The sequence below is a fragment of the Triticum aestivum genome, chromosome 5D, assembly GCF_018294505.1.
Source record: "Triticum aestivum cultivar Chinese Spring chromosome 5D, IWGSC CS RefSeq v2.1, whole genome shotgun sequence".
NCBI classification, from domain to species: domain Eukaryota; kingdom Viridiplantae; phylum Streptophyta; class Magnoliopsida; order Poales; family Poaceae; genus Triticum; species Triticum aestivum.
Window position 1 is genome coordinate 380,112,647 of NC_057808.1, and position 13,233 is coordinate 380,125,879.

Genomic DNA, 13,233 nt, shown 5'->3' on the forward strand with positions numbered 1-13,233 from the left:
TGTTTGATCCTTCTGACCTACGCCTTTCTTCATCGGCAATGGTTGTTGCTCTAGTGCGCTGGTCCTATGGAGCCTTAGCACGACGGACTTTCCGACTGACTACTACAATAAGGTTTGTCCGGCTCCAGTGACGAAGGGGAGATGACAACAACACGTCTTCAGCTCGATCCAGTGTTTGTAGTCGTCGCTAGATGGTTAACGAACATGGTTGTAATTTTTATTATCTCTGTTGTTCTTTATACTGCCATGATTGAAGATGAATAGATTGGAAGTTTCTCATAAAAAACGAAGCAATTAGTGCACTGTAAATGGAGTTTCTCTCAGAAAGTTTTAATCCATATGCCAGTCACTAGCACTGTCCATAGAATTAACTGACATAAACCCCTAAAATCCATAATGTCACAGTAACTCATAAACCTAAAAGCTACCACTAATAGTGCAATTTTCAAGCTAGTACATAACAACCTACTGCAATTATGCAGTTCCTCGTTACGTCACATTTGCAGTTCCTCATTACGTCACACACTTCTTCAGTCTTCAGAGCCTCACTTGCTCTCCACCCCCGCCTCCGCAGCTCTCCGCGGGGTGTTCTTCCGCCGGCTCCCATTCTGCCGGAATCCGGTCGGTGCCCTCGCTGGCGCGCCGCCCTTCTCCTCCGTCGCTGACGCCGAGCCGCGCTTCGACTGTCGCCGCCTCTTCTTCCCTCCGTTCCCAGCTGCGCCCGTCGACTCCCTGCGTGGCGCAATCTCTTCTTTTGTGCCGTCGCCGTCGTCTTCAACCTTGGCGACATCCTCTTCCTCATCGACGTCGTGCTTGAAAAGCTTCTGTGGCCGTCCCCTCCTCTTGTAGGCTGGGATCACCTCCTCACCCGCGCTACCCGCGTCCTCGTTCTTCGCAGCTTCCATCGATTCCTTGGCCTTCCCACCTCTAGGCCTGCCCATCCAGGATCCAGGCAGCCCGCAGCCTGAGCCAATAGCTCTAATCGCAGAGCTGCAAGTAGCAGAAATAAATCGAGTGAGACCATCTTTCCTCTCGGTGCCTTCCTTGGAAAGAATCAACCAAATAACTGATGTATAAAGAGACATGATTTTCAGTCAACAAAGAGAGCAGAAGACGGTTTCAGACTTTCAGTCAGCATCTGAAAATCTGCTACTGTAAATGGCTAAGAGAAGGTTCAGATTAAGCAGCTGTTGGTTTAAAAGCTCGGCTATCTAACGATGTCTCCCTTCTTACAGATGCATGCCATCTGCTGTTGGGGGTAAAATACACAAAAGATCTTCCAGAGTTCCGATGATTTCACCACAAATCAGTCTGTAGAACCAGGAGCATCAAAGGACTCCGGCACATTTCAGGTGGGAATGAAAGCTTGCTTGCTTGGTGGGGATCCAAGGAGAACCAGCTACAAAGCAACCTAACCACTGTACCATCTAAATCCAACAACCAAAAACAGAAGGCAAGAACCGCGAGCAACCTCATATCTACTAGTGGAGCGCTATCAAGAACTCCAAATCATCACCCCAGGTCCAACTAGGGATTGATTAACAGAAGAACAGAGAAAGAAACGACGAAGAACCTGCAACGACGCAGAGGCTGGCTGGCAAGGCAAGGCAGGCGACGAACTTGTTCTAGCAAAACTCCCCTCTCTTGGATTCTTGCAGCAAGAGGAGATCTTCAGAGGCTTGCTGGTTTGTCTGGACTGATCTATGGCCTTTTTGATGGTTTGTCTGGACTGATCTACGGTTGCTCTCGGGCAAGAACAAGACGGAGAACAGAGGAGGCACAGGGTGATGCTGTTGGGCAAATGGACTATGGGCAGCAGATACGGACGGTGGGTGGGGAGCGTCTGAGGTTTTGTGGAAGATTGTGCGCACACAGAGAAGAGAAGAGAACCAAGAGGCAGAGGAGAACTGGTCACACTATTCTCCAGAGAGAGAGAGAGAGAGAGAGAGAGAGAGAGGAGTTGCTATACCGCCCATGGACCGCAGTAACAACGTGGAGGCACAGGCAGGAATGTACCCGCAGGGCATCCTGGGGGCAGCGTCACGGTAAAACCACCCATTTCTTCTCGCTTTTGCTTGTGGTTTACACTTGGCCACTGAGGACGGCGGGGACATGCAACGTGAGAGACGAGACAAGGCCAATGTGAAATGTCCCCTGACGAAGCAGTGTACGTGGATGCACTGATGATTCCCTGTTTATAGTTTTGGAGGGAAATGCGCAGAGGGATGAAAAATGCTGGAAGAGACAAGGGATTTACCATCTTGGCGGAAAACACCAAACTCGGCCGTGTCCTCTGCACGGAGGACGAACCAACAACTTGGACGACTCGAGTGATGTTGTTGTTCTTCACTTAGGACGCCATTGGTTGCCCGCATTCACTATTAGGCCTGTATAGCATGAAAATTAAAGCACCTCTGAGCCTGCATCTCTGGGAACGCTCAAATCGACCGTTTTTCCTCAGCCAGGCCCGAGCGATGCAACCCTCGGCACGTGGGCGTGGGCGGTTGCACGCGTGGGTGCGGTCCCGAGAAGTCTTGTTGTTTCCAGACGCGTCGTCATAAATTACCCTCATCTCCCCCTCCTCACCGCTCTCTCCCCTCTTCCCACTCACACCGGCGGCGGCGACCACCTGAGCTCTACTGCGAATCGATCCAAGACGGCGGCGGCAACCACCGGAGTGACTGCAGACCTGTACTGGAGCACATCGGCCATGGCGGTAAGACCTCGTCCTCTCTGTACATTCACTGCTTTCGACTCGGGCTAGATTCAATTAGAGCACGCCATTGAAGAGTTAGGGGGGATTTAACACATCGGGCGTAGGGATTGACATCAACCGATTCTGCATCTACAGCTCATAGGTTATTTTTCGATTACATCGGGGGCAGGGATTGGATTGTCTAGCCGCGGCGACCCTGGAGTCGTGTCGAGCGGGGGGGGGGGGGGCGTAGTCATCTTATTCTTATTTTCTTCCTCACTGGCTTCGTCCTCATCGTCTTCGTCAAGAACGATGGGTCTTGCACGGTCGCCTGACGTCGGCACCCTGGCCACCATCTGCACCTCGTCGTTGTCGAACTCCGGCGACCCGAACGTACTACTCCAGTACGCCGCGGCACGCTGGTCTTGAGGCGCCTTGTACTGACTGTACTTGGCCCATCGAGTGTTGCTGGAGTCTGCCTGATTCATGGCCCAGCACAGCATGTCCACTGACATCGCGCCCTTGGCTGGGTCGAACCAGTGTTTTCAGCTCGTCCGGCGTAGCCTTCTTCATCACAACATCAGCCTCCTTGTGCATGTCATCGATGCTGCTGAAGTTCGAGCACACTTATGTGGTCTGCTCGAACTTCTTGCGGTCACCGAGCGAGCACCCAAGGAAGAAGGTCCCTCCATCCAATGCCCCAGGGGAAAGGGTTGGGGTTGGAGTGGGAGTTCATGGCGAGGGAGAGGTGGTGAAACAGAGGGGGTTTGAGTGCGGTGCTGAGTTAGTAGGGTGGATTAATATAGGAGCGTTAGGCCGATATGAATGAATGCTGACCATTGAACTGCGTATTGTTCATAATGCAGATGGACAAGGGCAAGGATGTCGTGCCACCATTGGAGAAGGACAAGGAGGTTGTGCCTCCATTGGACGAAGTGCAAGTGCCGGATCACCCAAGCCCCAAGCAGAGGAACTATGGCCACTTTCATCAGGAGTCAGGACCAAACCACTTCTGCAAGGTTATCCTTGCTCCTAGGCTGGAGAGTCTGTCATTGCCTCTAGACTTCACAAAGCACTTCCCCGCCATCCCTACAGAGTTCAAGCTGAAGACGAACACCGGCTGCGCATGGAGGGTGACGGTGAGGGTGATCTATGGCAGGGTCACCCTTGATCAGGGTTGGGCCACCTTCACCGTCGTTCACCAGATCATGATCGGGTACATGCTGATGTTCAAGTTGATGTCCCCTGACACCATGAAGGTGATCGTCTTCAACGACGAGGGCGTGGAGGTGATCACAAGTGCAAGGAGCACGGCAATGCCTTCGCCGCGACCGCCTGAGCTCCTATGGTCCAGTCCTTGGTTGTTCTTGCTGCTTCGGTTTCGTTTAGAACTTATCGTACTATGTTGGTTTAAAACTTGTTCTGCGTGGTTAAGACTTATGTTTGTACCTAAGATTGTTCTTTCGCTACTAGTTTAGTTCTTACTAGTTCATGTGTGACTTTGGTAACCTCACCACATCGAGTAGGAGGTTACCACACAACTGTCCTGGATGTAACCAAACAATCGGACTTATGTTTCCCCTCAAACAAGTCCGCAACCAAACAGCAGGCCTTTCGTTTTAGCACATTCAGGCTAGAGGGAATGCAAGCAACCAATCAACATGCAGATGTTGGTTTTTAGCCTGTATATGCTCAGTCAGGCCCAACTGGGACAAGTATGCAAAGTGGTAAAACCGATGCAGGTAACCAAACGCGCCCGTAGTTATGGCCGTCCCGTGCACCCCCCGGCCTCCAAGGATTGTACTATCGACTGTTTGGTTTCAGTTTAAGCCTATGGCAAGCCAACTGAAAACGACCATCAGCTTCAGTGCTGACAAGATGTATCCTGCACCCCCCCACCGCGCGCGCGCGCACACACACACACACACTCCTCCCCAAGGCGCAACGCGGAAACCCTACACCCCCTCGCATTGCCGCCACTGGAGGGTTCACCGGCGAAGGAGTGTTGAGCCTGGGGAGGGTGGCGGCAGGACGGATTCGTCTAAACCTGATCAAACCCCGGGCCGGGCTTTGTAAAGCCCGAAGCAAAAAATCCCAAGCCCGGGCCCGGCCCGAAGCACATGAACAGTGCCATTTTTCAATTAAAATAATTATATTCGGGGTATTACAATAATAAACTATACCTATATTTCGAATAAAATATAGATTTATGACTGTTTCGGGCATTTTTGGGCTTTTGGGCCGGGCTTCGGGCGGGAAAATGGAGCCCGGCCCGGATGCCGGGCTTTCAGGCTCGGGCCTCCGGGCCGGGCTGCCCATGCACAGGTCTAGATTCGTCCCTCTCGGCGTGTTGCGTCTTCCTCCCCTAAGATCCACTCTCGATGCGGCTCGAGAGCTCCTTTCCGGCTGCTGCTCCCCTTGCTGGTCCGGCGTGCGAATCGGCATGGCATGGCCTCGGCCTTGGTTGCTACTCCCCTGCAGGCCCCCTCCCCCGACGGCGTAGCCCAGCTCCTCTTGTTGTGTGTGCTACTGCGGTCCTCAATGTAGGCACATCTCATGTGGCCGGGCTAGCACTTTGCTGGCCTGCCTCATTGCAGGTGATCATCCTCGGTGACGTCTTTCTTCGAGTTGTGGCGACGACTGATGACCCACAAGTGTAGGGATCGCAACAGTCTTCGAAGAAAGTATTTGAATCCAAATTTATTGATTCAACACAAAGGGATCCAAAGAATACTTGTAAGCCTTAGCTTTTGAGTTGTCAATTCAACAATATCTGGATAGATAACTTGCTTGGCAAAAAAAATTAGTAGCACGGTAATATGATGATAATAGCAACAAAATAGTACTCCCTCCGGTCCAGAATATAAGGTGTATTGATTTCTATGCAAGTCAACTATTGAATGTTTGACTAAGATTATAGAATAAAATAACAACATCTGCAATACCTAGTAGATAAAATATGAAACTACTTTTCACATGGATCAAATGATATAAATTTCTTATCGTGGATGTTGATATATTTTTCTAAAAACCAAGTCAAACATGAACTCATTTGACATTTGAAAATAAAATACACCTTATATAAAGGAATGGAGGGAGTAACAAAAACAGTAATGCAGAAAAGTACTCCATTTTGGATATTTCAATATCGACTACATACGAATTGAAATGATTGAACAAGAACACTAAAATGCGTCTAAATATGTCCGAATCAGAAAAGACATTGGAACATCTTATAACTATGGACGGAGGGAGTAGTAGACTGCAGCAATAGTAATTTTAGAGAGAGAGCAACAGTAATGAAAAGCGTAGGCATGAAAGTAGACAGTGGGTTTTGTTTCGACGAGATTCATTATGTAATAGTCGTAACATAGAGCGATAATGAACTAGCTTCAATTCATCAATCATATGTAAGCATGTATTTTATATGTGGTTGTACGTGTTTATGATAAGAACTTACACAACATCTTCTTTCCAACCCTCCCATGGCAGCGGGGTCCTAATGAAAATTTGGGGTAATTAATGTGCTTCTTTTAGTAGAGAACCAGACCAAAACATTAACAATCAATAAATCATTGATATCCTAATTATTGTCACCTTAGGGTCACGGGTTCAGAACAATAAGAGGTGTATAAAACTTGCAGATAAGATCAAGAAACAAATATATTAATGAAAACATAGAGAGTTCAGATCTAAACCATGGCATTCGACCCTAGTGTCAAGCATTAAACATAGCAAAGTCATAACACCATCAATCTCAGAACATAGTTGATACTAGACATCAAGCCATACCAAATCGGATATCGAGTACTCCCTCTGTACCTTCAGCTACTCCAGCCACATATATTTCAGTACAGAGGGAGTACATAAGAAATCTCATCCAATCCCCATCTACCTCCATGTGCTTACAAATGACTTACACATGGATGAGAGCTTCTTGAAATTGTTGTTGGAGAAGAGGTGGCGATGACGATGGCGCAAAATCCCCCTCTCTGAAGCCTAAATCATACTCTAGATCGGATCTCGAGAGGAAGAACATGGGGTGATAGCAGCTCCGTATCATAAAATGCGCCGCTGATTTTCTGCGTTTTTTGGTATATATAGGATTTTTGGGCGAAAGAGTCGTCGAAAGGCGGTGATCGGGGGGCCCATATGGCCACCAGGCGCGGCCGACGGATGGTCTCACCACCAAGCCATGAGGAGGCCTGGTGGGGCCCATATGGTCCATCTCAGCTCCGTAAATCTTCTTATTTTCTAAAATAATTCCCCGTCCAATTTGGAGCAGTTTTATTTCTGCGCAAAAATAACATCATGGAAATTCTACTGAAAACGCGTCAGTCCGGGTTAGTTTCATCCAAATCATACAAATTAGGGGTCAAATAGTAGCAAAAGTGTTTGAGAAAGCAAATATGTTTGAGACGTGTCAGCTCCCCCAAGCTTAGCTCTAGAGCTTCTCAGGAGTAGGTGCCAACACACCGACCGCAACAACACCATCAACCACACATACTACCGACACGATGGACTCGGGTGCCTTTAGTTGCTCACATAACAGAGGTGAATCATGTCCCTCGCACGAGGTCACTACCGAATGCACCATCATAGGACTCAAATATAGCTCCCGATGTTCAGGCATGGTTTGCTGCACCGGAGCCACGAGGACGGTGACAGACTCGCCCTTAGAGGTAGACAACACAGGGGGCAAGGCAGACATTGACGGTGAATTATCCCCAACATAAGGGGGGAAACAACCATATAGCTCCGTCCCTCTGTCTTCTGCGGAGCCAACACCAGACATGATAGGAGGAGACGACGTCAGTGCTTTGCAACATAGCCGACACAAGGAAGATCCTGCTCAGAGCAACCTCTGCCTACTCTAGAAAGTTCCCAGCCCATGCCAGCCAGCCTCGCTAGCTCGGGCTGATCTACTAGAGCAAAAACCGCAGCACCACATCAGACGGGGATCCCAAGCGAGCAGTACCAGAGGTGACTGCTACCCACAACCATCAACGAAGCACCTTAGAGGGGAGTGCAGATTTCATCGGTCCCTCGCATGAAACCAGAGCCTGGCGGTGCTAGATGCCGAGGCGGGACATGAATGACACGAAAGGCATGACAACGAGCTAGGTGGACGCCAAAAATTGTGGCACTCGCGTGCACGGTGACCATTCTCTAAATACAAGAGCTCCGAAAAGGATCTCCACAACATGTACCCTGAAGCCAAGCAGGGGTGGGATGGGTAGCCATTGTGTGGGCTGGCGATGCCGGACGCCGTGGAACACACCGCAGCACCACATCCTTCCATCCCCCACTCGTCAGAGCGTCCCGCTCCATACACGAACGAACGAACGGAGTCAAACATTGGGTAGCCAGTGACGTGCGCAAGAATAGATCCCATAGTCATTGCTCTCGTCGCCGCTGATGAGGGAGGCCCACGTCACAGACCAAACAGGTGGCTTGAACCATCCTTCCACCCTTTTTAGAGAAAAGGCGAAGACCGAGCCCGAGAGAAGGCTCGAACCTTTCCTGGCTTTGAATAACAAAGCCATCAACCGGCCATGATTACAAAAGCAACACAATACAAAGAAAATAAAAATGAAACGGATAAAATGATACAAGGTACAATACAACACAAACTCAAAGGTAGTGACAAACCGGGCGAGAGCTCGAAGCACCGATGCCAATGTCCACCGCTGCAAAGGGCTACTACCCTTCACCCAGGCTTGATGGGTGCTACGCTGGTGGTCGGTAGAATGGCTCCCCAGAACCAAGAGCCATGGTTCGCAAGCTGACAAAGGAGAACAACAGAAACAAAACTACAAGCACAGAGTAACCTGTCACATGGGCATCGTCATCGGCATCGAAAAGGCACCACGCCTGGCGAGAGCTATTGATCGCAGGCGCAATCCATGGAGCAGGCCGAAAGGGGCAATACCAAGCACCAACCGAAGTCAAGCAAGTTGTCGGAGATGAGAACAAGCCAACAACACCGCCACTAAGCCACCACTACTCCCCCACCGCCTAGCAGGTCCCGACCGACACCTTCAGAAAAGGAGCATGACACCACGGCGCCGTCGTCGTCCAGAATAGGGGACCAACGCCTTTCACCCATGCTCAAGGATGGGGGTGGGCAGGGGAGGATCCCCACCGGAGCCTCCAGGAAGGGGATCATCACCAAAAGGTGTCGACTTCCATCTGGCCGCCTCGCCGACGAGAAGTTTCCTCCGGATTCGCGTCCTCCCACCAGATCCGTAGAGCCAGTGCATGAGGAATACGACCACGGCAGCCGGGAGCAGGAGATGGCTTGGAGCGAAGTAGATCGAGCGATGGGAAAAGCAACACCGGGAATCGGGGGAGGCCAGTGAGGAACCACCGCCCACGCAGCCGATGACCGCTGCCTGCACAGCCGAGGGACGACCCATTTGCACCCGCCAGCGCAGCCTGCTGCTCAAGCCACACCGAGCGCCTCCGGCCAGGGCCGCCACCTTGGGATCTAAGGCCCTCCATGAGGGGTGGAGCCGCCAATTCCCCGCCGCCACCTTCATCAGTGCCACGTGATCGCGTCGGAGGCCACCTCTGGTGGCGGCGGACATGAGAGGGAGAGGGGGAACGAAGACGGCGGCTAGGGTTTGCCCCCGAGTTGCCTTAGAGGAGACGATGCGGGGTGTGTGTTGGGGGGGTATCAATTATCAAAGGTGAACGATGTCCTCCTTCTACCTTAATGGTTGTCTTTGGAGTCAAAGAAGGAACAAAGTTCGCTGTTTGAGCTCTAATCTTCTTTCCCACCAAAGGTACGTACTAAGCGGTGACCCAATCAGCGCGTGATACTCGTGTATAGATTGTTTTTTTAGCAACGTGTATAGATCAATAAGATAACGCCTCACACCGTCTTTGTTCTTCGGCCGGATTGCGTGGGTTGATGGTGTAGATAGGCCCAGGGCATAATATTTGATATTTAAGCTAGATAATTAAGACGATCTTTACATATTTTTAGAACCGAAGTGCCTCAATATGAAAAAAAAACCCGGCTTCGAGCGGTTGATCTGTCCATGTGAAGAGCAAAAATAGTGTAGTCGACCCGTAGAAAACCAGTAATGCTACATCAACGGGCTTTTACGGGGGTGTTACGGGGTGATCATTAGTTGGCGAGTTGTCATTGGATTAAAAGGGAGAGAAACGGGCCCCATCCACCTGAAACTCAGGGGGGTTCTAGAGAATTAAGGAAAGGCCTCGTAAAAGCAAGTAAAATGCCCATGAGTTTAGCATTTTCGGTAGAAAACACGCGGACGATACTTGCTTGCTCCCCACGCGTGCGCCCATCCGTGCTTCCGCATACGTGGCTTCATTTGATTGGAACAAAATAAGGCTGGCCTCACCTCCTTAAAATCGGGGGGAGATGATTAGATTAGAAAGGAAAAAAAGGAAAAAAAACAGCCGTAGAATGAAATGGAAGCACGGATGGGAGCATGGAAAGGGAGCAGGCAAGCCGGATCCCTTGGAGAAGAGATCCCAACAAAACTAAACCACTTGTATCCAACTCGGCCAACCACCCCTAGCGAAGGAAAAAAACTCATGCAAAAGGGGGACGCCGATTGGAGCGGCTGCCAGCGACCGGGGCGGCCATGGAGATGGCGTGGAACTGACGGAAGGCGCACCAAAGGCTCGACCATCATCACGCGGTGTGGCTGGCGGTGGCCAGCTTCCCGCACAAGCGTGAACGCGGCCGGGCGCCGTGCATGGGTTCCTCCTACCATCTCTGACGCGCACTAGACAGCAAGAAATTAAGCTCGGCCGGTGCTGCGCGCAGTAGCACTGCGCAGCCACGTCCAGCTGTGCCTACGACGACATGGAAGACGTGCCAGCGAGTACGGCACGTTCCCCGACGGGAGCCGAGTGCATCGGGTCGGCGCTCGGCCCGGCGCGGCAGGCGGCATCGGGGGCGTCTGCATGCGCCGGCAGGCAGCCTTGCGCCAACGCATGCGCCCCGCTGCTTCCGCCCCTTTCGTGGTAGCAAATTAACTCACCGTCCACCCATGACCCATCCCTTCCGCGGTCTGCACACGCGTGCTGCCGTATGTGGTACTCCCTCGTGGCCGCCGCCTGCCCGTGTGCTCAGAAGACAGCCGGCCGGGGGAAGTTAACGGGCGGTCGCCGGTCAAGGCTTCAATGATCCTTCCACCGGCGGCCCGGTCGCCACGACGGTGGTCTCGAACTCGAGCGTCAGCCTTTTGTCCGCTTCGTGGTCACGAGGAGGAAAGCGGAAGCGTGTCGCGTGTTTGCTGCTGCCACTCTGCTCTGCTGCGGTCCGCGTGGACCGTTTGGTCGGTCGTGCGTGGACTGGACTGGATGGAGGCGCCGAAAGGTCCGCTTTATCTCGCCTAATTCGGAAGATATCCTCGCCTCAGGCAGTTTATCTGAGTGGGCCGGTCCAACCACACGGTTTGGAAACCTTGTATGTGTACTGCTGCCAATCGGTTTTCTACCTTCGCGCGGGTTTTCACCCTTTTTGTTTTTGTTTGTGTTTTCCTATGTATCTTCATGGATTTTCTTTTGGGTCTTTGTTTGTTTTTTATTCTACTTTTCTTCTGGTTTTCTGCTTATTTCCGATTTTCATTTGTTTCACTCTTTGCCTTTTTCCTTTTTTATTAATTTTAAAAATACATTCCGAGCTTTATCTAAATACAAGTTTAACATATTTCATATATAAGTTTAACATTTTTCACATATACACTGAACATTTTTTAGTACACGCTCAAGAATTTTATAATACATGTTAAACTTTTCCCAGATACATGTTCAACATTTTTTAATACACGGTGAATACGTTTTTAACATACATTCAACATTACTGATAAATGCCAAAAAAATTATTAAAACGTACGAACATTTGCTAATTGTCAGAATAGTTTTTAAATGACATGCACATTTTTTGGATGGTACAAAACATTTTTATAAATAACACGGCTATTTTCTTATGCATGTAAATCTTTTCTGAATATGGCACGAACATATTTTTTTAAACGCACGAACACTTTTTTAAAAAAATAAATCACTAATAATTTTCTAAAATACACATGCGTTTTTTTACATTGTATTTTTTAAAACTGTCATGAATATATTTTTGAAATGCATGAACAGTTTGTAAATGTGTGATGAAAGTTTTTGAAATTTAAAGAATTTTTTTAAGATGTATTTATAGTATCTCAAAAAATATAAACCAAAGAAAAAAAAGGGATAAAATGGACCAACTAAATAGCGAGTAAAGGTAACGTACCAGTACCGGTCCGACCACTAATGGGTTCCCTTGAGGTGACGCGAGCTACCGTCTCGCAATAAGCGAGACGTAGCCGCGCCTGAAAGGGTCATAAGAACGTGCCAGAACTGCGTGTCTCTGTAGCGACTTGGCCCAAAGAACGAGAGGGGTACTTTGGATGATGTCATTAAAGGGAGACCTCCTAATCGCCGGTTCGAAAAGGTACTGCTCGCATGAATGCTTACATAGGCCGAGGCATGAAAAATGGATATCGCTCTGTATTGCTCTTTCGACTAGATATTTCTTGGCAAGTTCGCTTCAAACCCCCGGTTGGCTCAATTGGGTTTTTCCTCCCTCTGTTAATGGTTTAAGAAAAACCAGCATCATTTTTTTGGTTCATGAATTTGAAAAAAATGTTCATCGATACAAAAAAAATTGTTCACATATTTGAAAAACTATTCAAAACTTTGTGCATTTGGAGAAATTTCATTAATTTGAAAACTGCTCATGGATTAGGAAAAGAATAATGAATTTGACAAAATTTCATGGATACAAGAAAAATTCCTGAATTTGAATAAAAATCTGTGGATTCGGAAAAAGTGCATGAATTTGAAAAAAAAAGATCATGGATGTGAAAAAATGCTCACAGATTCACAATAAGGTCATGGATTAGAAAGAATATCGTGAATTTGATAATTATTCATGCATTTTAAGATGTTTGCGAATACGTAAAAAATGTTCACAAGTTTTTAAAAATCACGAATTTGAAATATGTCCACAAAATTTTAAAAATATTCACGAAAAATGTTCTCAAATTAAAACATGTTTGTGAATTAAATAATTAGTTGCACTCTTGTCAACAACTCATGCATTTGAAAGAAGTTCGGGATTCTGAAGAAAGTTCATGCATTTGAAAAAATCTTAAGTTTTTTAAAGAAAGAAAAATAAAAAGGATAAGAATAAAAAAACCGCATAAAAACAACTGAAAAGGAAAAAAATTGGTGGACTCTCCTAAAAATCGGGGGTAGCTCCCGCCGGTATGATATGCTAGATGTGTTGTAGAGGGAGTTTGCGCCACGTAGGAATTACACTGTACAAAATAAGATTCACCCGTCAAAGGGGCCTCAGTACCCCCTTGGGCTAAGCTGGTACCGAGAGAACCATCTGTCTCATCTCTGGCGCGAGGATAGTGGGTCGGCCCAATACTGTAGCTTCTAGGAACAGTTTTAGGAAGCTTCTATGAACCTGTTTGGTCCGGGTTTAGAAGCTTTCGTGTTTTTTTCTCGCT

The 13,233-nt window shown here is 48.6% G+C and overlaps 1 protein-coding gene across 1 annotated transcript; it reads right to left on the bottom strand.

The window, feature by feature from the left end:
• Positions 1-298: 298 nt before the first annotated feature.
• On the bottom strand, positions 299-1,953 carry LOC123125009 (uncharacterized). Its single transcript, XM_044545555.1, has 2 exons — positions 1,574-1,953; positions 299-990 (listed from the first exon to the last, which is right to left on the bottom strand). The coding sequence occupies exon 2, from the start codon at positions 939-941 to the stop codon at positions 546-548; it is 396 nt and encodes a 131-aa protein (XP_044401490.1). The 5' UTR covers positions 942-990; positions 1,574-1,953; the 3' UTR covers positions 299-545.
• Between the last annotated feature and the right edge of the window lie 11,280 nt (positions 1,954-13,233).